The sequence below is a fragment of the Echinops telfairi genome, unplaced genomic scaffold (genome assembly GCF_000313985.2).
Source record: "Echinops telfairi isolate 266 unplaced genomic scaffold, ASM31398v2 ScPeMD7_1;HRSCAF=3_0, whole genome shotgun sequence".
Classification (NCBI taxonomy): domain Eukaryota; kingdom Metazoa; phylum Chordata; class Mammalia; order Afrosoricida; family Tenrecidae; genus Echinops; species Echinops telfairi.
Genome location: NW_022103896.1, coordinates 29822610 through 29848811, shown reverse-complemented (window position 1 = coordinate 29848811; position 26202 = coordinate 29822610). Strand labels below are relative to the sequence as shown.

Sequence of the window (26202 nt, the reverse complement as noted above, 5' to 3'; positions counted from 1 at the left end):
CTCCTTTCTGGAGGACGGGCAGCAGAGGGGTGGGTGAAGGGAGACACCGGGCAGTGTAATATAAGATACAATAATAATTTATAAACTATCAAGGGTGCATGGGGGAGAGGGGAGGAGGAAGGGAGGGGGAGGGGAAAAAAGGAAAATGAGCTGATTCCGGGAACCCAAGAGGAAAGCGAATTTTGGGAATAATGAGGGCAACAAATGTACAGATGTGCTTTACACAATTGATCTATGTATTGTGATGAATTGTATGAGCCCCAATAAATTGATTTTAAAAATTCCACAAAAAAATAAAAATAAATTAAATTTTAAAAAAATAAAAAAATAAAACGAAGTCTTTTTCACAGAGTCTGAGAGTTGATACTTATCCTGCTGCAATATTGCTAACATTTACAGGTCAATTTTAGAGCAGAATTTTTGCATTTAAAAATGAAACAAAACAGAGGTCATGTAGTCTACTGTGACTGGGGTGTGAGCTCTGAGGTCAGCACCAAAGGAATTGTGTGGCAACATGGGGGCTGCCACCTAGAGGGGTGATTTGCCACTTACAAGTCCCACACCACAGTGTAGGGACACACCCATCCTCTGTGGAGCACAATATCAAATGCTTACACTTTCAGTGGGTTGGCTAGCTATGGGGGAATTTAAGGTAGTATTCTGGGACATCTCCTTACACCTATATCATATGTGTACATGGGTTTATTGTGAGGAAGCATGCTTAGACATGTCTCTGTCATCAGTAGACAGCTGCAGACAAGTTCTCTCAGGAATACATTTGTCTTAGACTTGTTAAGGTGTCTCCAAAAGTAGTTCAATCAAAACGAGGGATCTGCTTGGCAGAGGGGGTCAGCTCAGAAGATTTATGGCATCTGCTTTTGGGGATCTTCAAAGGCAGGTGATCTTGTTTGCCTTTCTTGAGGAGTTCTTATGAAGAGGTGTTGAGAAGCTGACAACTGTGGTTGTAAGGAAATGATGAGGACAGGTACAGTGGGTATTGTTTTCCACCACAGCAGTGCACCTGCTCCTTCATAAGTGCAGCGAGGGCTGCCCAATGAGAAGTTCACCAAAACCCTACCCTTCTCCAGCCCTGTCCTTGGCCCCTTCAGCCTCCTCTTTGTTCCCCAAACTCGAAGAACTTTTTAAAGGAATATGACTTGACTCTTTCAAGGATGCCCTAACTGCCCTTGTGATGAGGTATAAATAGAAGGATGCAGAACTCTCTGGGGGAAGGGGCAGGGACATGGACTCACCTTCAGAACTAGATGGAGGTTATAGGACGAAATAATAACTTCCCATTGTGATCAGGGTTTCCAATATTTTGTAGCAATACTTTATGACTTACCTTTATCCTTTCTCACTTCTGAATATCAGCGATTACTGATGGCCTTGGCATTGGGAGAAGTATTAGTGAACGTATTCTGATGAGTAGAGCAATGAAGAAAGGACTGGGGTCTCTGGTATTGCATTACTGTTAATGTGTGCAATCTCCATCTCTTCAGTGGGTTGGAGCTCTCCAGCTCAGAGGGAAGACCGTGGTGAATGTCACGTGAGGAACTTGCCACTGTCTTAATGACCTTCTCTACCCTGAGAAGCTGTAGTCAGCTGAAAGGCTGGCAATTTGAATCCACCTAGAGCAGCGGTTCTCAACTTGTGCGTCGCGACCCCTTTGGGGGTCAAATGACCCTTTCACAGGGGTCACCTAATTCATAACAGTAGCAAAATGACAGTGATGAAGTAGCAATGAAAATCATTTTATATTGGGGGTCACCACCACATGAGGAACTGTATAAAAGGGTGGCGGCATGAGGAAGGTGGAGAACCACTGACACAGAGGCTCCTCTTCGCAGCTTCTCTTCAGTTGAACAACTTGGGCCAGATCAATATTTTTCTTCCCTAAGAAGACTGAGGCATTTTACGCTCAGTGGGTTTAGGAAACTTGATCTTCAAGAATAAAATGTAAGGCTTGACTTTAAAATGAAAATGAAATTGGACCATGGCATAGCTTAATCATTTCCTCTCTACTTTGTTCCTCAGAAATTGTGAAATTTCCTATTTGTGATAGTTTGCCAGGAAAATTTTGCCATGTGGAAGTTTGATGATTACTGAGTGATGAGAACAGAAAGCATGAAGGGGAAATGGAAAGGCCCCAGCATGCCTCTTGCTTGTATAGCTTTTTCTTTTTTCTTCCCACTGAAAAGGCTTCAAGATAATGTGGTTGCATCATGAAACTTCAGTAGTAACAGTTCCCATCTTCCTTCTCACAGGTCAGGTCTGCGATGTTTTGAACGTCACAGAGGGCAGTATCTATTGTAAGACACCCCCCAGACCTCATCCTCCAAGAACTCTATATGCAGGTAAGTTCCGAGAGAGAATAATCATTTCATAAATGAGTATCAACAAATAGAATTAGGAGAAAATATTATTTTAGCTTTGAAAAATTTGAGGGTGATCATTATAATTTTTTACACTACTTGGGTTTGGAAATACCTATATTAAAATAGCTGAACCCATGCTGCACCAAGGATGGTAAGTCCAGCCTGAAGTCCCTGGAGGCCGTACTGAAAATGCCCTGCTTATAATGATGGCATCTCATGGTGTGTTTGTTTCAAATTCAAAGATGAATAGTAAATGCTGGTGTAAGTTATAGAAAGATTTAACAATGAGTTTTCCTGGTTTAAGAAAAAAAAGGAGAGTTTAAATCCTTACTTGTATAGAATGACTTAATATTGAAAATAATGAACAAGTTAAATGCCAGCGAGCTGCTGAATGAAAGGACGGCTGAGGGCCTTAGAGCCGGAAGTGGTGTGTCTGAGGGACTGGATATTCGAGGTACTGGATATACGTTGGTGTGTAGTCTAGCTCTCAAACCTTGTGCACACAGTGTGCACCCCTACTTTTTTAAATGTTAAAAGTGGTTGTGGTAATAACTGTGCACCTCTTCTTGATATGACTGAACTATTGAAGAATGTGATATGTAGATTATTTGCCCACAAAACTGGTTAAAAAGTTAAAAAGTCAATAGAAAACTGCCCAGGGTGTGGGGTGGGGGAGAGAGAAAAACTAACTCAAAAACCCATTTCGCCTTACTTCAAATTTTATTTTAAAATGTAAAATGTTGATCAAAGTTGTAGAGGGGCACACAACATAAAGGCCATTACCCGAGGTGGGGGGTGGGGACAGTGCACTACTGGACACGATGGATGACATCAAGCAATCAGCGGTCACTTTAAAGCGAAGATGAGAAGATGGAGGGGGGTGGTGGTGAGGAAACTAGCATATTGGAAATAGAACAACTGAGGGCAGTCAAAGGGAATGAATGTTGACTGTTAATGAAAACATAACTAATTTCACTGAACAGTTTACATAGAAATTGCCAGATGGAAACTTAATTTACTGTGTACACTTTCACCAACAACACAATAATGTATTACTTTTCTAAAATGTAACATATTAAAATTGTCTACCCCTGTTAACCTGCAGTCCTCATGAAGGGTGAGGAGAGGGTCAGGTCAGAAATTCAGCGCTCCTTCCAGCCCTAGAGAAAGGGAAGCCCACGCGTGTCAGACTAGAACACCAGGGCCCTGTGGTGAATGGTCATGTCCGACCAACTCCCTTAGCACCAGCTGTTCAGCAAATGAAGGAAATGATTCAAATTCTGGAGACTTGCCCAATCCCAAGAACTTAGTATTGGATGGTAGAGGAAGCCAATTAAATGGTTTACCGACCCCTTAAATGTCTTTGTGTTGAATGACATTGATCTGGGGGTTGGAAACATCATTTAAGAACACTGCCGTGTAAAAGCTGTGGCCCTGAAGCCTGGTCTCTGATCAAGGGCAACAGAGAGGAGTCATCATGGGGGCCAGATTCCCCCACAAGTTGAAAGCGATGGAGGAAGGCATGAGCCCTGTCGTTGTCTATTTTGAGGGGAAAGAGGGCAGGGAGTGGAAGAACAAAAAGATAATCACAAGGGGTTCCCTGACAAATGCTGGTACTCCTTTAATGAAAATGTTTTTCCTTTGATTCTGTCTAAGGAAGAGTGAACTCATGCAGCAGAGGGAAGGTTGTTTTAAAAAGGGCAGAGGGCCGGGCCAGAGCGGAAAAAGAACTCCTGGCAGACATCTTCGAAGGAACAGTGGCTGCTCTTTGATTAGTTCTATACCAGTCACTGAGTAGCTTTTGTTACAGTAATGAAGACATAGATTTCTTTAAATCAGTTAGTCTGAGTTTTGATGTGCTGAAACAACATCCGTTGTATCAGAGGTAAAAACCATTGCATTATTGTTCTCATATGGAAAGCACAGACTAAGTGCTGTGTATTTGACATAGACTGCACCATGTAGCTGATCTTTACAGCCACCATGCAAATAGTCTTGTTAGTCCCAGTTTGCGGTTGAGGAACCCAGGGCTCGGAGAAGTGGAATCGCAATAAAGAAACTGCGGGCTGGTTGTCATGGCACTCGGTCCTTTGGGTGCCAGTGTGTGTAATCGATTTCCTTGGGTCCATTGTCTAAAATCTAGACTGAAATAGAACCTCTATAACTGTAATACTAGGCATGCTGGTAAAAACACGTATTCTCTGCTCTTTAGGGGGTAGAGGCCTGAAGCTGGAGGTGTGGAACAATAGCCGGCCCCTCCGTCTGGAAGAGATTCTTGAGTACAATGAAAATACACCGGGGTACCTGGGGGCCAGTTGGGTAGATTCTGTTTCCTATGCTTGGCCCACGGAGCAAGACGCCTTTGTTGCGCGTTTCAGTGGATTTCTGGTGGTGCCAGATTCTGATGTTTACAGGGTCTACATCAAAGGTGATGACCGTTATGCTGTCTACTTCAGCCACACTGGATTTCCAGATGATAAGGTAGGGGTGCCACCGACTATTAGTTGATATAAAAACAGGGTTTATAAAAAACATTATAATGGAAAGGCTATCAGGGGTCCTCAAACTTTTTATAAACAGGGGGCCAGTTCACTGTCCCTCAGACCCATTGGAGGGCCAGACTATAGTTTAAAAAATAACTATGAATAAATTCCTGTGCACACCGCACATATCTTATTTTGAAGTAAAAAACAAATGGGGCAAAATCACCTGGAGGGCCAGATAAATGTCCTCAGTGGGCCGCATGTGGCCCGCGGGCCATAGTTTGAGGACGTCTGGCTAAAATCTTCTCACTTTAATCTACAGACCCATCCTTCAAGGATACACTTACAGGACTTAGTCTTGATTAAATTCCTCAAGGTTCTCTCAGACCAAAATAAGGTTGTATTTTCCAATAATTACCTTCGTCCTACTAAGACAACAATAATACATAAAATCAAACCTGTTGCTATGGAATTGGTTTTTACCTCCTGTGACCCTATTTGCTGCAGACGAAAACCGTTGCATAGTTGTTTGGCTGTAGAATCCTTATGTTGTCAGATAGCCTGAGCCTTTTCTCTGCTGTACCACTGGGTGGAATCAAAGCCACCCTTTAAGTTAATAGCTGAGTGCAAACTGTTTGCTCCACCTAGGGATTTTGCCTCCCATCTGTATCTTTTCCCCATAACAATTCTGTAACAAAGTTGAGAAAATAGTTTTAATGTCAGTTAAAGAGAGAAGGAGAGAATTGGACTTTGATAAATTTCACAAATTCCATTTTGTCATTTTAAACTTGATATCTCATACAGGAAGCAAAAAAAAAAGGAGTTTTTTCTCATGATTCTAGTAATAAAAGTAAAAGTACGACGGCTAACAAATCTTAAATGATAGCCATAGAAACATAATGATGACGTCAAAAAGATTTATTAATAAACTATCTCTCTTTCTCTCTCATAAGGTGAGAGTAGCATATCACTCTGCAAATGCCAACAGCTATTTTTCGAGTCCAACACAAAGTTCAGATGAGATTCATCTTCAGAAAGGAAAAGAGTAAGTTTTCCCCCCATAAACTATTGTGGTATATTTACAACCTATACATGTTTTGGGAAGTTTTCAAATTTTTTTGTTTGTTTTTGGAAGTGATATTAGCCTATTGGCTTGCTTCTTTAAATTTTTTAATTAAAATTTAAAATAAATTTACCAGAATACTGCCAGTTATCTAATCAAGGGTGTTTGGCATCTAAATTATTCCTCTTACAGAAATTATAATAATGTGAAATATACTGTTTTTTATCCTGTTTTGCAACGTTTACTAGGACTTTTTGTTCATCTAGCCACTTGGCTTCTCTGTTCCTAAATGCATCTCTTAAACATTGCTATAGAAAAATCACAAAACTGCTTCAATTAATGCCCCTGTTATTATTTACTGATTCCAGGGTCTATGTAAGCTCTGGGAATGTAATAAAACATCACCTGTCCAGAGAACAGGTGAGGATAATCACAAAATAGCTGATAATTTCATTTATTGGTCACTCAGGATCCTTAGCAAACAATAAGGTAAAAGATATGGTGTACTCTAAGGGCTAACGCACATGGAGAAAGAACATCCAAGAGATGTTGGGATCATCTTCCATTTAGTACTTGTATCTGTTAGCTTTTACATCATAACAAATCACCCCAAGCTTCGGAGACTTTTGAATGATGTGAGAATCAACTTAGAGAATCTCCCAGCTGGTGTCTCCAGAGGTGGAAGCAATGATAACATTGGTGGAGGTTTAGGGAGGGCAGCTGTGAACTTCCAGTCACCTGTAACACCTTATCCTGGGGAAACATTTGTATGATGTGCAAGGGACCTTAGATAAAGAATTCCAAGTGTAATAGCTAAACCCTGCCCAGCTGATTGGAGGATTATTGTCAATCTAATGAATAAGGGTTTCCTAAAGTAAACTTTCATTGTTTAAGTTAGAAACGGAGCCAAGATCTAAGGAATGTGATATTTGGAACTTTCATGCTTGACCTATACAGCCGCTCAATTTGCAAGACATGTGTTAGGTCTGCTTAACAGGGGTCACTTTCTTTTACACATTAATTATTTTACTTCTGTGTACTCTCTGAGTTGTTTGCCAGGGAGCTAATCTTATAATCTATAATGATATTGTATTTTAAGCTCTTTGAAGATAGGAATAGTATCTTCAATAAATATTTCTTGACTAAACTGCATGAATTGACCATGAATGGAGATATCTCTACTGATGTCGATAGCTTACAGACTTTTTTTTTTACATATTAGCAAACTTTTAAAACCTCTTAGTATTTGACTATGTAAAAGTGGAAGCATTAAAATTAAATCATGTAACAGGCAGGTTTTTACATGTGGTACTGACATTTCCAGGAGCTTCTTGTAGCAAAGTCTATGAGCTCTGGTGGCATAATGGTTACTTACACATTGCCTTGCTAACCGACAAGTCAGCAGTTCCAAACCACCAGCTGCTCCATGGGAGAAAGATAGGGCTTTCTTTCTACTCCCGTGAAGAGTTACAGAGTCAGAAACCCACAGAGGCGGTTCTATAGGGTCTCTATGAGTCAGCCTCAAGTCTATGGCAGTACGTTTTTTTGTTTTTTTTGTTGTTTTTTAAGTCCATAGCTGATTATATGTTGGACTGCTAACTGCAAGGCTAATAGTTCAAATCCACCAGTTGCTGTGCAGGAGAACGGTGACCCTGGAAAGATTTACAAGCTAGGATTTACAGTCTAGGAAAACCTAAGGAGTAGCTGTACTGTGTTTAGTGAGGTCACTCTGCATCTGACTGTACTCAGTAGTAGTGGGTACTGGTGGTTAAACTTTTCTCACTAAGAAAAGAATGTTATGAAACATGTTCTGGAAAAATGTTTTCTTTGTCTATGTTCTTTTCCAGGTATTATATTGAAATCTTACTGCAAGAGTATAGTCTAAGTGCTTTTGTTGATGTTGGCCTGTACCAATCTAGAAATGTCTACACTGAACAACAAACAGGAGATGCGGTAAATGAAGAACAGGTTATCAGATCCCAGTCAACGATTGTTCAAGAAGTACAGGTTGGTCTGGATTATAAATCTACTATATTGGAAGCAAATGTACAAAGCTAGAAGCTTTATTTGGTCATGATTCTTATTAGGTAAGATGCTGTTTTGAGGGGAAGTAATCATAGAGTGTTCTAAAATCGCCCATGTGTTGAAATATCTATATTATAAACTAAAGAAGCCATTACTTGGTAGAATTTTTAGAGTTTTAAAATATAATTTTATCATTTGCAGTAAAATGTAACAATGAAGAGGCTTTGAATATCTAAATTATTATGCTTGTCAAGGGATTTTTTTGGCACACTAAACATCTTTTAAAATTGGAAAATAGGTTATAACGTTGGAAAACTGGGAAATGACCGATGCAACTCACGAAGTCCAGAGGATCACGGTAACCAGCCCCTGTGTGAAAATGAGCCCATGTTCACTTTACCAGTACAGGTTAATCCACAGCAGGGAGAAGACCGGTACGTAGCAAGAGCAAGGGAGATTTAAATTCTCTCACGTGTAACTGTTGCTATAACAAAAAGAGTCTTTACTCTAGTTAAAATCTGTGGTCTGAAAATAGCTCCGCGAGTATGATGTAAATAGAAGCAGAATCGTGTGAGAAAAGATGTCCTCTTTCAGTTGAATAGGACAGAAAATTACATCAAACAGTTTTGGGGCACATGCCATCTCTTTTTTCCCTCTAAGAATCATAATAAATTTGTATCGATACATACGTGTATGTCTTTGTATAAATAAGATACTAGAAGATAAATTGGAATAATAACAATATATAACAATAATAGTAAGGGCTTCTGGGGGAAAGGTGGGGGAGGGAGGGGATAAAAGGGGAGCTGATAGCCAAGAGTTCAAGAAGTAAGAAAATATTTAGAAACTGATTGTGTAGCAATTGTACAACTATGCTTGATCTATTTGAATTATGGAATGTTATGATATCTGCAAGAGTTCCCAATAAACTGATATAAAAAAAGTTAAATTCATCATTTTACAGTGACACTTCTCTGAAGTTCTCAAATGAATCGATACATATAATCTTATCGATACATATGATACATATGAACTTATCAATTAATAAACACAATTATATTTCTGTATTTTTAACAAATCTTGGAAATGTTTTATTATATTTGTTCATTGTTTTAATCAGTTAGTAGTAATGAGTACTAATACACTTCTTACTTCTACAAGAATACTTTTTTTTTCCCAAATATTTTTAATGGGGGCTCTTGCATCTCTTATCACAATCCATACATTCATCCAGTGTGTCAAGCACATTTGCACGTATGCTGCCATCATCATTTTCAAAGCATTCTCTTCCCACTTGAGCCCCTGATATCAGCTCCCCATTTCTTCCCCCATCCACCCTCCCCCACCCTCCCTCACGAACCCTTGATAAATTATAGATTATATTTCCATATCTTACATCGTCCTCCATCACCCCTCACCCACTTTTCCATTATTTGTCCCCCTAGGAGGGGTTTATAATTTGATCCTTGTGATCAATTCCCCCTTTTCCCCCTCACCCTCCTCTAATCCTCCTAGTATCTCTACTCTCATTGTTGGCCCTGGGGAGATGGTTGTTTATCTATCCTGGATTCCCTGTGTTGAGGGCTCTTATCTGTAGCAGTGTGCATGCTCTGGTCTAATCCGATTTGTAAGGTAGATTTGAGGTCATGATAGTGGGGTGAGGGAAGCACCAAAGAACTAGAGGAAAGTTGTGTGTTTCCGTCAGTGCTATACTGCACCCTGACTGGCTCATCTCTTACCTGTGACCCCTCTGTGAGGGGATGTTCAACAAGCGGGCATCTAGCTCAGAAGCAACAAAGCCCACATGGAAGAAGCACACCAGTCTGTCTGACACCTGTGTCGATAGGATCAGGTATCAGGCATGTAAGACCCAGAACAAAATCATACCCAATGTGAATGGGGGGAGGGGCATGTAGGGGAGACACAATGCCCATCTGTAGACAACACGAGAATACTTTTACAATAAAATGTGATCCCTTTCCTCAAATTGATCACAGTCTAATTATGTAGTCAATATTGGTAGACCTGAATCTAATTAGAATATAATCTAATTCAACACTGATTTACATAGTTCAGATTATTGGTGCTTCAAAAATTCAAATATAAGGCATCATTGTAGTCTGTGGGCCCCCAAAAGATTCCAAATTTTGTATTAACTTATCCGACAGTCTTGCTGCCTGCTGATGCTTCGGACTTCATGCTGCAGTCAGCCATCAATGGCCTGTGGTCTATAAAACCTGACACGGTTCGAGTGATACGAACACAAAATTCCCAGAGCTATGTCTACCTGGTAACCTTTATTTCAACTCGAGGTAAGCGTGCATTCCGTTTTACGATTCCATAATATCGACTCTAGGAACCGAGTTGAGAGCCTGTGCAGCTCCACTGAAAAGGGAGAATGTTTCATTAAATGACAGAGGAAAAGACTTGAATGCACAGTCTTGATTGCTGTGGAAAAAGAAGGAAATGAAATAATCACGTAATTCATATTTTACCTATCTTTGAAGGAAGGAATAATGTGTAATTCCAATGCATGCACTCCATGTACTGTATGCGCTGCAAATACATTGGCAATGTGATAGCCAACTTTGCAAATTAATAAAAAATAATCCTTTTGGAAATGAATGTTTAGTCAATCAACACTGTCCAGGAGACATTGATCTGGCGGACTCTTCCTGAGGAAAGTATGCTGTGTTCACAGTCACAAGGGACACACTGCATTCCTGGGCTCCTCCCTGCAGTCACAGTGCTCATAAGCATATGAAAACTCCGGGGCAGTCCTTAAAAATAAAAGTCACCTGTGTTTAATGCAGCATTTTCCAAACTCGTTGGACATCTCTACTTCCTCCCCAACCCCAAGTAATAGCTATTGAAGGAGTCCTGGTTGTGTGGTGGGTTAAGCTGTGTGCTGCCAACGACAAGGTTGGCAGTCCAAACCACCGGCCTTTCTGCGGGAGGAAGATGAGGCCATCTGTGTTCACAAAGACTTGCAGCCTTAGAAACTCTACGGAGGAGTTCTCCTGGGTCCTATCGGGTCTTTATGAGTTGGAATCGCCTGGGCAGCTGCAGGTTTGGTTTTGGTTTTGAATAGCTATTGGCTTACTTTTACATGACTATTTTCCTCCAAGGGCCTTTTGGAAGTATTGAGATCTACATTCGTCTTTAAACCTGGCTTGGCAGTCCATTTGGCTAGTTGGCATCTCTAGTTGATGACATCATTTCTTGAATACGTTTGGTTTGTGCTTTGGGCAATCATTATTTTTAAAGTACCTACCTTTACCTCTTGTTCACTATACATCCCAGAATTTATTGTACAATACTGTGTTTATAAAACAAAAGGCAGAACTGTAAATGAATAGCGTTTCATTGGCTGTTTCTGCGGGAGATACTCATTGCTCAAACTTGAGGACCTGTGTCTTCCCCATTCATCTTCGTTTGTTTGTGGGAAACTTCAGTGAAATCCACGTTGGCTAAATAAAGCTATATTAGATAATAAACCAAAACAAAACCCACTGCCAAGTTGATTCCAATCCAAATCAATCCCATATAGGGTTTCTAAGTCTATAAACCTTTATAGGAACCAACAGACATCTTTCGACTGAAGAGCTTTTGGTGGGTTTAAACCACCAACCTTGGGATTAGCAGATCAACACCTAACTGACAATGCCGCCAGGGCTTATTTGTAGGTATACCGGCATTGCACTATTTGTAGGTATACTGGTGTTATACTATTTATTTGTAGGTATACTGGCATTGTAGTATTGTACTATTTATTTGTAGGTATACTGGTATTGTACCATTTATTTGTAGATATACTGGCATTGTACTATTTATTTGTAGGTATAATGGCATTGTATTATTTATTTGCAGGTGTACTGGTATTGTACTATTTGTTTGTAGGTATACTGGTATTGTAATATTGTACTATTTATTTGCAGGTATACTGGTATTGCACTATTTATTTGTAGGTATACTAGCATTGTACCATTTATTTGTAGGTTTACCGGTATTGTACCATTTATTTGTAGGTATACTTGTGTTATACTATTTATTTGTAGGTATACTGGCATTGTACTATTTATTTGTAGGTATACCGGTATCGTACCATTTATTTGTAGGTATACTGGCATTGTACTATTTATTTGTAGGTATACCGGTATTGTGCCATTTATTTGTAGGTATACTGGTATTATACTATTTATTTGTAGGTATATTGGCATGTACTATTTATTTGTAGGTATACCAGTATTGTACCATTTATTTGTAGGTATGCTGGTATTATACTATTTATTTGTAGGTATACTGGTATTGTACCATTTATTTGTAGGTATGCTGGTATTGTACTATTTATTTGTAGATATGCCAGCAGTTTAAAAATATCCTTGGTATTTTTTCACAGGAGACTTTGATCTACTCGGTTATGAAGTATTGGAAGGGAATAACATGACACTGGATATTACAGAACAAACCAAAGGAAGACCCAGTTTGGAGACATTCACACTGAATTGGGACGGCATTTCTTCCAAGCCTCTCACTCCGTGGTCATCAGAAGCTGAAGTATGTTCTGGGGATTCCCCTAACATGCTTTTTCCCCAAATCTTCTCGCAGGCTCCTTGCAGACAGATGGGAAAGAGACATTTCTTCAAACAATCACTATGAATGATTTTACCTTGTGTGTCATGTACATTTTAGACCAAAAGGAGCCTGAGCAACCACACAGCACAACAACTCCCCGTTCTGGTTGAGAGATCTTGAGGCCTTTAAGGCCGTCCTCTTCGACTGCAGAACTCTGTGCCTCGCCATCCCCCTGATGTTTTTATTGTAAATTTTTGCACCTGTAAAAGATGAGCCAGAAACTTCTTCTGAGGTGTAGTGTAGTAAAGGATTACCTACAAAGTATTTGTTAGTTTCAATCCCTTGTTCAATATTCATAGCTCTGAAGTGTCAGCCTTATATAAATATTGCTTTAAAGAAGAGTTACATACTCTCCTACTTGGCACAATGGGTGGCAGCCAACTCATAGTCTGTGAGGAAGGGAAGCAAGGTTGCAAGAACAAAGGGGAGACTAGGAGAGTTCTCCTGTGCTCATACATTGGTGCCAACAGAACCTAATACATCTTCATCTCGGGCAGTTGACCATAGGGAAAGGAAGTTTGCTTATGAGTTACTGAATCTTTGAGTACTGCCCCTAAATGAATCTAAGTTAGTATGTGTTTGATGATTAATGATTATACATTTTCTCAAGCCCATAATTCTAAGTATCAGCAATTGCCATTATCAGAAGTATCATGAAATTGTACTGTGTAAATCAGAATTATTTGTAATGTAAAAGAAATCAGACATCTTGACTTACAGTATCTGTATCTCCTTTTAACAAATAGAATACATTGAGCTGTATAGTCTTTTTCAAAAAGATAATTTCTAGTTAATTGGGAAAATCATATATTTTGAATCTCGTGGGTACTAATTCATTGAGCTACACCTCATTGCTTGCTTTAACAAAACCAAGAAGCCACAATTTGACTCCCTTATAACTTACTCAACGAGCTAATATTAGCCAATGAGGAGCATCAGGCAATATTTAGTTCTGTTACACATCAAATCACCAAGAGCCAGAGGTGGCTCAAGAGCAACTAGAACAGCAACAGATCATTAAAAAAAAAAACACATCGAAAAAAGTCATTGAAAACTTAAATGATCACATATTGAATTTATTTGGGAAATAATGTAAGTATGCCTAAAGTAACTTTATAGAATTATCAGTAGAGTTACTAATGTTCTAACCCCGTATGTTATCAATTTAGTTTCAGGTAGCCTTGGAGGAAATGGTTAGTGCCAAGTGTCCACCGCACATTGCAAATGTTGAGGAAGGATTTGCTGTGAAGTACTTCAGAGATTATGAAACTGATTTTAACCCGGTATGAAATGTTTAATGTTAATGACATGCTAGGCATTTATATAAATCTTTGGAATTTTGTGATACTCTACAGAAAGTCGCACTAGATCTTTTCTATTCAAAGCTATGCAGCACAAATCATTTTGTTACACATGTCTTGGTAAGGCCCCTGTAGCATTTACCTGCATTGTAAAATGAATCAGTCATGAAAGCAGTATTCCCACCGCACTGGTGGATGTCTTGATTCATAGAAAAGAGACACGATGGACAGATGCAAAAGCTGCAGGTCTGACTGTTTCATTGAGATGCAAGCTACATCCTTTTCTCCCTCCTCATCAGCTTCAGCTAAGACGTACACTGTATAGTAGAGCACTGCTTTGCTTTCTGAGATGACTCTTTAATCATTTATTTTTTTCTTGGTGAGATATAAAGATTTTCTTTTATAGACAATAAATAAAGAAAATGAAATATATACTTTCTTTTCTAATTCCTTTTTTGAGGTTTGGGGAAGCCAGGTATTCACTATTTCCAATGGAATACTATATATATATATATATACTAGTTATCCAACTCATATCAATTCCTCAAAGAAAGAAAAACATGAATCTTTAAAAATGAATATCACATGATACTTTATAAGAGTAGATTTATTAGTGATGAAACAGGAAAATCTTACCACAAAGCTTCTTTTTCAACTTAGTTCAATAAATATATGTATATTTTGGTTATTGTGTCCCGAATAGGGAACCCTAGTGGCACAGTGGGATCCCCGTTGGGCTGCTAATCACAGGATCGGCGGTTCAGAAACCTCAGCTACTCCGTGGGCGAAAGATGCCAGGGGCAATACTATTCTGCCCTAGAGGGGCCCTGTGTTGGGCCTGGTAGTCATCAGGAACCAATCCAGTAACATTCATTATGGACTGAAAGAGTGACTTATATTAAGAAGTAATTACACATCAAGAAGGGAGCTCAAGCCCATAGGTCAGATGCTAGTCCATAAGTCCCTCTTAAGGTTCATGTAGCTCCATGCCAGTGATGCATAAAGGTGAACCAGGTGGCAGATGGGTCACAGGCCAGTGGATACAGAAGTGCATGGATCCAAAGTCCATGGGAAAATGGCAGGGCACAGGCTACTCTCAGGGCCCCACATGGCGCCACCCTTCCAGGTAGGCAGCGTTCCATCAGGCAGGAAGGCAGAGGGGCAGAAAGAAAGGCAGTTCTCAGAGTCCCTCATTCTTATACAAAAAGCCATACCCTCAAGGAAGTGTAATCAAGTTACCTCTTGATTGACAGGCTTGGCTCCACGCCTAGCTAGGAGTGTCTAGTTGACATGAAATCACCCTGCTACCAAAGTCCCTATGAGGGAAAATCAACTCGAGCCATGAGTTTGATTTGTTTTTGTTGTTGGTGCACTGAATGTAGTACTCGAAGCCACAAGAATTGCACAAGGGATTTATATTATACTTCATTTCTTATAACAACCACAGTACACATTCTATGTTTCACCTAACCTTAACTATCTGTGTTCCCTACCACTAGGCCCTCTCGTATCTCTGCTTCTTTGTGCACATGCTATCCTCTCTCTAAAACTTCTTGGCCCCCTTTCCCATTTACAAATCACAGTTAACATTTTGTTTTCCTATTTGAGCAGCTCCTATTTATCTTTAAAGCCTTTAAACCTCCTTTGTCATTTTTTTTTCTCTGAATTATCCCTCTTGATGCTTTATGGGGATTTGATGGTCCTCTTCAGCCTTGGATTTATAATAGTTTGTCTATCTCTGATTTGTGAGAACCTGTGTAGAAAGATCGTGTACTATCCTTCACCCCTTGAACCTTATATATAAATAAAAGAAAGCATAAAACGTAACAAAAGTCTGACACATTGTAAACACAGTGTACACATTTGGAATGAATATGATAGGAGACAGATGACCATTGCCCTTCTCCATGGAGTCCATCCGGACTCACAGCAGCCCGACAGGACAGAGCAGCACTGTACCCAAGGCTGTAATCTTTATAGAAGGACCCTGTCACGTCTTTCTCCCACACAGCAGCTGGTGGGTTAGAATTGCCGACCCAACCATTAACTAATGCCCCACCAGGTCTCCTTCAAGGAGAAAGATAGGACTTGGGCAATAGTCACATACAGGTACAAAGGGCTATCGATCAGTGTAAGTGCTTTAGCATTTCAGAGAAGAGAGAGAACATTTGAAATGAAAGGCATTTGGGGAGCAAGGGGATCTGAGCTGGGCCTTGAAGGACTTGGGTGAAGACATCAGGGCCTAAAGCAGGACAATAAATCATGTGTCCATCTGATATCTTACTGCTTCTGTAGGAGCGCGGTAATCGAGGGCAGAAGACAGCTGAGACCGATGCTTATTGTGGTCGTTACTCCCTGAAAAACCCAGCTGTTCTTTTTGAATCAGCAGATGTTAAACTGAACAGACGGCCATATGGAGACATTTTATTATTTCCTCATAATCAGGTAAGCATAACAAAATGATATGCTAATTGAATCAGGAAAACACCTTGGTAATACAATTTCACAAAATTTTAAGGCCAGAAGAAAATAAACATGTGTCAAGTGAAATCTTGTTACATTGGACGAGCATTGCAGTTTACATGATATATGCTTTTATTATTGTCTTTATGGTAATGCTCAAAAAAATAAAAAAGGAAATGTAAATGTAGCACCAGCTATATTGTATTCTGGTTTGTCTCATAATCTTAAAAACAATTTCACATAGGCTTAAATTCGAAGCCAGTATACTTTTCATATGCCACCTTGTGTTTCCAGTCAGGGAAAGGAAAAGAAGTGAGTGAGTGCTGAAGTTGTTCATTTTAATATAGGGTTGTTGTTGTTGTTTTTCTGAAACTACCATTCTCTCGCTTTATAATTCTCCGATTATGATAAAAGTTCCAAAATGTATATTTGACCTGACTAAGGGTTGTGCATTGGGATGCTAACCCAAAGGTCATTGATTAAACCCACTAGTCCCTGCTCAGAAGAACGGTGAGGCTGCCTGCCCCCACAAAGACTTGCAGTCCCACAAACTCTGTAAGGTGCCTACACTCGGAATGGGCTCCCTGGCAGTGGTCAAAGGAGAGGTCAAAGGAGGCCCAGTGATGCAGCCATGTGCTCAGCGGCAAACTGCTATTCCGGACCCAGCAGCTGTTTGCAGAGAGAGGTGGCAGTCTGCTCCCACAAACATTCCCGCCTTAGAAACCCTCTGGGGCTTGTCCCCTCCGTCCCAGGGGGTTGCTGGGAGTCACGCTGACTCCCTGGCAGTGGGTTAAGGAGTTGGGGACTACTAAAGACGGTACTTAAATACTAATAGTTTAGAGTAGTACTTGGTCTTTACAGGTGCCCAGCCTATTCAAACTCAAATTTCGGTTTGAATGGAAGGTTTACCTTCCCTCTCTTTACATGTGAAATGGACTTAAAAAAAATAATTTTATTGGGGGCTTATACCACTCATCACAATCCATATGTACATCTATTGTGTCAAGCACATTTGTACATTTGTTGCAAAATGGACTTTTATTAATTCATGAAACATTTCAGTTAGAGCTGGACTTGATTAATACATCTGTCTGTAGGGAGTGAATAGTTCCCGTTAGTACACAATAGCTAACAAAGCAATCATGCTTATCTATTAATTGTTAGGTCACTTGAAGTTCACATTATTTCTGAGAAAACCTTTTTGAAGTCGTGTTTTTCATGGTCAGAGGCTGAAATGAATCCTTCCTTGCTCGATTTTTTATATATTTTTATGGGAAATAGTCAATAAATATTTACTGAGTTAGTTTGGATTGCTACCAAACAATACAATGATAAGATATTATTACTGACTCTCCCTACCTCCACCCCCCGTTTCTTATGTAGTTATGTTTAGCATATAAAGGATTCCTGGCAAATCATATTGGCCTAAAATTCCAATACCAAGACCACAGCAAGACTACTAGAAGTATGGATGTACAGTTTCCATTTCACTTTGCTTCTGGAAACAAGTAAGTTACTCCACGAATTAAAAAATGTAAGTTATACTTACTATGTAAACTATACAGAGAAAAGAAACTCATGTCATGCCTTTTCTTCTTTTGGTGTAACTCATGCACGTCATGGATCTAACTGCAATTTTTCTTGCCTCAACATATTTCCTAACCAAAATAAGTGTGCCAAAAGGAAATCCTTAGACTGTTGCCAGTATCATTTCCAAAACATTTTCTTTCTACTTGAGCCCTTGGTCTCAGCTTCTCTTTTCCCCCTCCCTTTCCTACACTCATGAACCCTTGATCATTTATAAATTATTTTTATTTTCATATTTTACACCATCCGCTGTTTCCCTTCACCCATGTTTCTGTTTTTCGTCACCCGGTTTGAGTCCAACTTTTGCAAAGATTTGCTTGCATATCTCGAAATGATTTCTAGTATTTTCTCCTGTCATAGCTACATGAAAATCTGTATCTTGTGTAGAATTATACAGTTTACGTTCTATTTTACAGTTGGGTGCCCTAGAATCAATTCTTATAGCAACAGAGTAGAACGGCCTCTAGAGCAGAGTAGAATTGCCCCATTGGGGTTCTTTGCCTGTAATCTTTACAGAAACAGGCAACTACACCTTTCTTCCACAGAGCAGCTTGTGGTTTCGAACCTTCATCTTCTGGTTAACTGCTAAGCACTGAACCATTGTGCCACAAGGGCTTTAGGTTATGTTTTTAGTTTCCTTATATTGTGGTATATGAAGGGCATTATTCTACCCTCAGCATAAGGATGAAGCTATGATAACTCAGAACTACCAGGTATGGAATATATATATATCAGAATCAGTGCCTCCCCTTCACTTTGAGGCAAGAGTGGGAGGGGGAGAGAGATAACCCAGAGTTGGAAATAGAACCAAATACTAGCTGTGAATAAAACAAAAGCAAGAAATAAAAACAAGGTAGATGGCAAGGAGTTCGAATGACCGAATGGGAAGAGGATTGACTGGGAAGGACTGACTTGATGGAGAGGTTTGTTTCTGAATGAGGATCAGGTCAGTGAGCTTGTTTTCCCCATCTGCACCTTCACACTTTCTGACGTGTCCATTATTTCAAAACTATTTTTTTATGCCTTAAATGGGGTACCATTTCTATAATTTTTGTTTTTCTCTCTCTTTTGCCCACTACTGTTTTCCAGCTGCAGTGGCAAGCTTTCATTCCACACCATTAGAAAACCTTTAATAACAAGGTCATGCTTCAAGAAAAGTACATTCCATATTTCTTCATAATATATTAGACCTGAAGGATGACTTCGTTTATTAAGGTTTTGAAAACTTTTAGTATACCAGACTTTAAAGTAGTGTTTCTTACAACTTCAAATTATATAATTAGTAGCATAATTCTGTTTAGATGTCCATATATATGTATATATTTTAAATGTAAAGAGCAGTTTAATTTAAAGTAACCATGCATACAATTTTCTAAACTGGCATGTGCAGTCTAAACTTGACTTCATTAGAGGTGGCGCCGATGATGAGTTTGTGAACCTCACAGAAAATGAAGATAAGAGACAAAACAACTACTCAGGGCGGCAGATGGAGATTATCGTGACCACTTAATTTAGTTATTTGGATAATAGTGTTTATCTCTTCATCACAACTTTTCATAGCTGAATTGCTTGACTACAATTTATAGGATTCCAGTGCAGTTAGTATTTGATGGAAAATCGGAGTCCCCTGACAGATTTAATAGTACTGTCGGGAAGCGAAGGAGCCCTGATGGGGTAGTGCTGCCCACTGGGCTGCTCACGGCCAGGCGAGCAGTTTGAAACCACCAAGCTCCAAGGGAGAAAGATGGCTTTCTTTGACACTCACAGGAGGCGTTCTATCTGTCCTCTCCTATAGGGTCGCTATGCATTCGCATCCACTGGATGGCAGGGAATTTGTTTTTTTGTAGACAATCTTAAACCTTTTAGTACCAGTGTTAGTTCTGCCCCCTGTGTCTTAGTCTGGCCACTTTTCTGTGCTAATGAAATCCTTGTGAACATTTTCTTTCATTCTTTAAGCTTTTAAAGTTTTTAATATTACATTTGTCTATATTAAAATGATCTGTACACCTAATTTTAACTAATCGTATTTCAGCTGGACCTATACTTGCATAGACCTTCTGGACCTTGTACAAACCAAATATGCTGGCACTCGTTTTTCTCTTCAAAGGATTGGCTTACAGAGAGCATCCCCATCACAGTCCTTCTACGTGGATATCGTTTATGTTGGACAGACTCCTACAGTCTCATCATGGGAGGGTATTTTGTTTTATTTCATATCTCCTTATACCTTTTACCTCTATGTTGTAGTAAAATGTTACCACTGTAGTGATACCTGCATCTTTAATCCAAACTTTCTCATTGGGACAAGAATTCGTTTTATAATTCTGAGTTCTACTTAAGAATAAGGAAATTACCACAAGCCTTTCAGTTTTGTTATTTTATCTTTGAGAAACTAAATACCACCATGTGGGAGATCAAAAGGCAACTATTGACCTTGACATCTGTTGAGTAAGATTGAACTGAAACTTTCTATAGAACCAATCATGGTAACTAATAATATAATATTACAAATAAAAACTTTAATGCCAGCATTGCTATTTTAGGCAGGTTAGTAGACTCATGCGTGTATGCAATATGATCATAAAACATTTCTTTACTGCCTTCTTTGAACATCAACAGATCTCCAAATAACCAAACAAAGCAAGCAATTGCTGTTGAGTCCGTTAGACAGGACAGAGTCGAACTGCTCCAGAGCATTTCCAAAGCTTTCCCTCTTTAGGGAAGCAAACAGCCCTATTATTTCTCCCTGAGGAGCAGCCGATGGGGTCCATCCGCTGATCTTTGGGTTAGCGGTTGAGTGATGAACAATTGTACCACCAGGACTCTCCCCTAACTCCAAATAGCCACCTGAAAAGGTCACTGCTCCCGATTTTCAGAGGCGTTTGGAGTCCTTTCCATAATCTAGTTTCAGGTTACGAGTCAATGGATAAGAAAAGCTGAATATTACTAGTTCATAGTCACACCCTTTGAATCTGCCATTACAAGTCCTATATTATGACTGGGGGACAGATGCGTGAAGCAGCAGGGATATGATGGTAAGAGTGATGGAGGTCATTCAACATCATTCATTCAGCCCTTACCACATGTGCAGCACCGGGTCAGGTACTAAGTGAAGAGCAGTGAACAAGCAAAACAAACAAACAAGACCAACCAACCAAATCCCCTGCCTTCATAGCAACCCAGCAGGGCAGGATAGACCTGCCCCGGTGAGTTTCGGAGACTATAACTCTTCATGGGAGTAGAAAGCCTTGTCTTTCTCCTGCAGAGCAGCTGGTGGTTTCAAACAGCACACCTTGAGTATTGCAGCCCAATGAGTAACCACTATGCTACCATTAGGCAACTGGTCCACAGGGAGCTTCATGGACCCAGGGCTTGGTGTGTTTTAAATACTTTGTTTTGTTTGATGTGATGTTTATATGTTGGAAGACATTAAAGATTTATATTTTATAAGTGTGAGTTTACTAAGCTTCCCAGATTACTTTTCTTTTCTTTTTTTTTCTTCTTTTTTTTAACATTTTATTAGGGGCTCATACAACTGTTATCCCAATCCATACACACATCAATTGTGTAAAGCGCATTTGTACATCGTTTCTCAAAACATTTTCTCTCCATTCAAACCCCCGACATTGGGTCCTCATTTTTCCCCTCCCTCCCGCTCCCCCCTCCCGCATGAGCCCTTGATAGTTTATAAATGGGTATTTTGTCATACCAGATTACTTTTCTATGGCCTGTTCTATGTTGTGTTATGATTTTCTTGTTAGCAACAGAAACTAAGAAATATTATCCCCCATTTTCTTTGTTTACTTATGTTCTTTAGAAATGCACAAGAGAAGACTACCAGCATTAGCAAATAAAGGAATATTCCTACAGCACTTTCAGGTTAATCAGAAGAAAATAAATGGATCAGCTAGGACCACCCAGTATTCGGTTATGATGACGGTATACAATTGCAGTTACAATATCCCTATGATGGCTGCCAGTTTTGGGCAGGTAAGGCAAAATCGGGGCCATCTTACAGAGCACTAGTTTTGATGTAATAAACTTTTCTATTTTGAAAATAGCTCACATACAGGTCACACAATAGGACAGGGCAATTATTCTAAGGATCAATGAAGATTTAGAGACTTTTTCTACACGAGCATGAAAATTCCCTCTAAGCCTTAGAATTTCTTCAAGCAATAGATCTAGGGCGCAAAAAGGAGAGTTGATTCAATTTAAGCAGTATTTTATTAGTTGCCTCAAAAGGAAAAATGTGTACTCTTCCAGCAAATATCTTGGAACTGATATATTTGAAAGAAAAGTTCAGATTCGACATTGAGGTGAAATCGCGTCCTTTATGTATACACACCACTCCTTTTTAATTGTAGCAACATTGCCTCAGAAGGAAAGAAGCTGGGGCTCCATCATTTCAAAAGGAGCAGAACCATGTTTTGTACTGTTTGTGTCATTTAGAACAGAGTCAGCAAATTTTTGAGATGGTGGAGCCAATCGTGTCCTTCGCCACAATTTAAAACATTACTTGCAGGCTCTAAATATGTTTTCCAGCAAATGAAGTTGCCCTTATCTGAAGCACAGCCTTTGAAAAGCTTCCGTTTCCCTTCAAAGCCACATCTACAAAAGAGCCACGTGGGGCTCGAGAGCCACAGTTTGCCACCCCAGATTGAAATGATCAGGAATTCATTAACTATTGCAGCGTAAGATGAGTCTTTTAAGTTTAGCTCCCTATAAAATATAAACGTGTTAACATAGCTTCCCACAACAAACAAAAGCAAGTATGCATGACAGGTACAAGGTTAAAAATTAAGCAGGACTTAACCTGGGAGGAACCCTGGTGGTTCTGTGGGCTAAGCATTGGACTGCGTGCCTCCGAGTCGATGGTTTGAACCCACCGGCAGCTCTGCTGGAGAGAGACGAAGCTCTTTGCCCCCATAAAGATGTGCAGTCTTGGAAACCCTATCTAGAATTGCTATGACATGGAATTGACTAGATGGTGATAAGTTTGGCTGTGGTTTTTATAGTTATACTGGGTCTCACAGAAAGAACTTTTTACTGACTGAATCGACTCCTACGCGCCTTGATTAATTTTGCCTGTTTTAAAGCTTCCTACCTGTGGCATGACACACTTTGTACTTTTTGAATTTCATTGCTTTTAACCTCAGGGCCAAATCATATAGGGACATTTTTGTACCTATGTTGTGTTGCTTATATTTAATCCTTTTGTGGGATATGGGACTTAGCATTTTACATTCTGCAAGATTAAACGATAGCAAAGTGCTGCCAGAAAGTGGTTGAATTCCTACAGTACTTTCGCTTCCATCACTTGGTTGACATTCACTTAGTGTGAAACAAGTGCTTCCTGCCTCTGGGCCACTCCACTGATCATATCCTTCTTTGAGTTTTCATGTCTCTGTATGTTATTTTACCAAAGACAGTTTCAGTTTGCTGATAGCCAAGAATGTCACTCACACTTTTTTACCTCCCTCCAGTGATTATCACTGTACTGGGAAGAGACTGCCTGTTGAGGGCTGTGTATTTCTTGGGGGCGGGGAGGTGCATTCGGAATTCATGAATGAGGTACTGCCACACAGATGACTGAGCTGATGTTGGCCTCCTTACTGCAGCCACGCAGGTCTGGCCTGTGGTGATTTATGGGGCTCTCTCGGATGCGGTGAAGAATCTGAATACATTAGGCTCAGTTATGTCATGTCACAGGTTTGTACTATGCTCACATAGAAATCATGTTAGCCAGTTTTGAGTTTAATCGTTTTATCAATATTTATTTTGGAAATTAGATAATTACAAATGAGACAGAGAATGAGTCTGTTTACAGAGGAAATAATTGGCCGGGGGAATCTCAGATTCGCATCCAAAGGATTCAAGCAGCGTCTGCTCCTCTCCGTGGCACCTTTGACCTTCGAGCTTACGGACGTGTTCTCAAAGGTATATGGAAAATAGCCGGGACATTTGTGCATGTGAATATACGCTCTCTAATGCGATCAAACGCTGTTACTTCGCTTGAAGAATTATCACTTGCTATTTCTTTTTGGTTCTCTCTTTCAAATGATGTTAAAACATGTATCACATAGCATTTGCCAATTCAACCGCTTCATGAGTGGACCGCAGAAGCAGTAATTACACTTACCAGGGTGTACAACCATCGTCACATGCCATCTTTCATTTTTTAAAATTTATTTTTAATTGAGAGTTAATACACATAGCTTATCATTCCGTCGTTCAATCACATCAAGCAGTGTTGTACAATTGCTACCACAGTTTCCAAACATTCTTTTCCTTCCTGGACTCCTGGACATTGTCTCCCTGCTACCCCCCACCATCAGCATGGTAGCCCTGTCCCCACCCAAAACCCTTATTCTACTTGATGTTTCTATGGGTTCATCAATCTTGGGTTTCATATAACTGAAAACAGAAAAAGATAGAACACAATTTTTTAAATCAGTGTCCTTTATACAACAACTCCCTATTTCCTTTCCCACCTGTCCCTCGTAACCACTGATAAACTTTGGTCTCTCTATATTTGCCTATTTTAGATATTTCAAGTGAGATTATATACAATATTTGTCCTTTACATCTGAATTCTTTTTTTCTGTTCATCCAGTATGTCGCGCATAGCACATATTCCGTGCTGTGTACATCCCACATGTTGTTTATCCGTCCGTATGTTGAGGCACCTTTGAGTTGATGGGCCATTGTGAATACTGCTGCAATGATCAGTGAACAAATATAAGTTTGTGTCTCTGTTTTCAAGTCTTTTTTCATTGAAGTAGAATTGCTGGGTTACTCACTGTTGTTTCTCTCCTTAAATGTGTAATCATACTAGTACATGAATATTAGTGTATAACATATTATAGTTTCTTCATGGCCAATTGTAGTGTTTTCATTTTATGCCCTTTTGAAATAGATAAGAATAACACACTCATCCAAAGATAACATTTTAAATAGTAATTATTTTTACTTTTTCTTAAACATAATATACAACTCTAAAGTCATTTATTTGAAAGTGGCTGAAACCATTAGTTTCTTTAGTTTTATAGACTTTGAAAATAACATATAAAATTTTTAAATGATTGTTCATTACTGAGGTGACTGGAGAAAGAATAATACTACAAAAAAAGGGAAAATTAGAATATTGCCTTTATCATTAAGAAGTTATTTACCCTTATTGAGTTGGTGTATTTTAAATTTTTTCTTTTTTTTATAATTCCTTTTATTTGTTGTTGCTACACACAGCAGAGCACATACCAATTCAACAAATTCTCCATGTACGAATCAGTGACATCAGTTACGTTCTTTGAATTGTGTAGGCATTTTCACATCTCTTCTCTGATTTGTTCCTTCCCCTTAGAGTAAATTTACTACCCTTTAAGGTTCTGACCTAATCTTTTTAGTTACTGTTCAATTTGATACCAGATAGATAGACCTTAAAAGATCATAATGTTACAGGCAGACATTCTTGATTAGTTAAGGAAAACTTGCGTTTGGTTTTAAGATCTCTGGGGATGTTCTTGGTACAAGGTTTAAGATTAACTCAGGATAATACTTTTTAAGAGTTATCCAGCCTCTATGGCTCCAGAAAATCTGGTGGCTGTAAGAATTCAAAACTCCCTTCTGCAGTTTTATCCTTGTGATCAGGATTCTCCTATCAACTCTTTGGTCACAATGCTCAGTCATGGTAGCTGGACACCATCTAGTTCTTCTGGTCTCATGGAGGCAGCTGTTCAGGGGCACAGTTCTGTTCCCCCTCCTGTTCCCGACACTTCCATCTTCTATCATTCTAGATCGATAATGGCCTATTGCTGTACTTTAAGGAATACTATTTTTCAAAGACAACTGTGGTCGAATAATCTAGAGCTGTTCTGTCCAATGTGAAACCCATGAGGCTCACATCATTACTGAGCATTTGAACATGGTTAGTATTACATGTTAAATAAATAACATTTTGAATATAATGATGAGTACAAAAAATTGGCAACTAACTGAAAGGCTGGTGATTCAAACTACCCTGTTATGGAAGAAAGAGCTAGTGGTCTGCTCTGTAAGATTACAGCCAGGAAGACCCTGGGGAGCCCAGTTCTACTCTGACACACATCAGTTTGCCATAAAATCGATCCAGTGGTAATAGGCTTTTATATAATCATTTAAATACAATGTATTATTGAAAGTCATTTTATTTAGACTTTTTGTTTTAACTTTTAAAGTATAAGGATTAGAAAAAAATTAAAGCTGTCTATGGCTTTATACCTTTTGGA

The 26202-nt window shown here is 39.3% G+C and overlaps 1 protein-coding gene across 1 annotated transcript in view; it reads left to right on the top strand.

Moving 5' to 3' along the window:
* PKHD1L1 (PKHD1 like 1) overlaps nt 1-26202 on the top strand; it is a 182255-nt gene that overhangs the window by 30690 nt on the left and 125363 nt on the right. The window contains 13 exon segments of the mRNA XM_045287100.1: nt 2268-2357; nt 4591-4859; nt 5815-5906; nt 7772-7931; nt 8248-8383; nt 10118-10261; nt 12349-12506; nt 13754-13867; nt 16181-16330; nt 17732-17856; nt 19968-20131; nt 21753-21925; nt 23728-23875. Of these exon segments, the coding sequence (XP_045143035.1) occupies nt 2268-2357; nt 4591-4859; nt 5815-5906; nt 7772-7931; nt 8248-8383; nt 10118-10261; nt 12349-12506; nt 13754-13867; nt 16181-16330; nt 17732-17856; nt 19968-20131; nt 21753-21925; nt 23728-23875 (1923 nt within the window).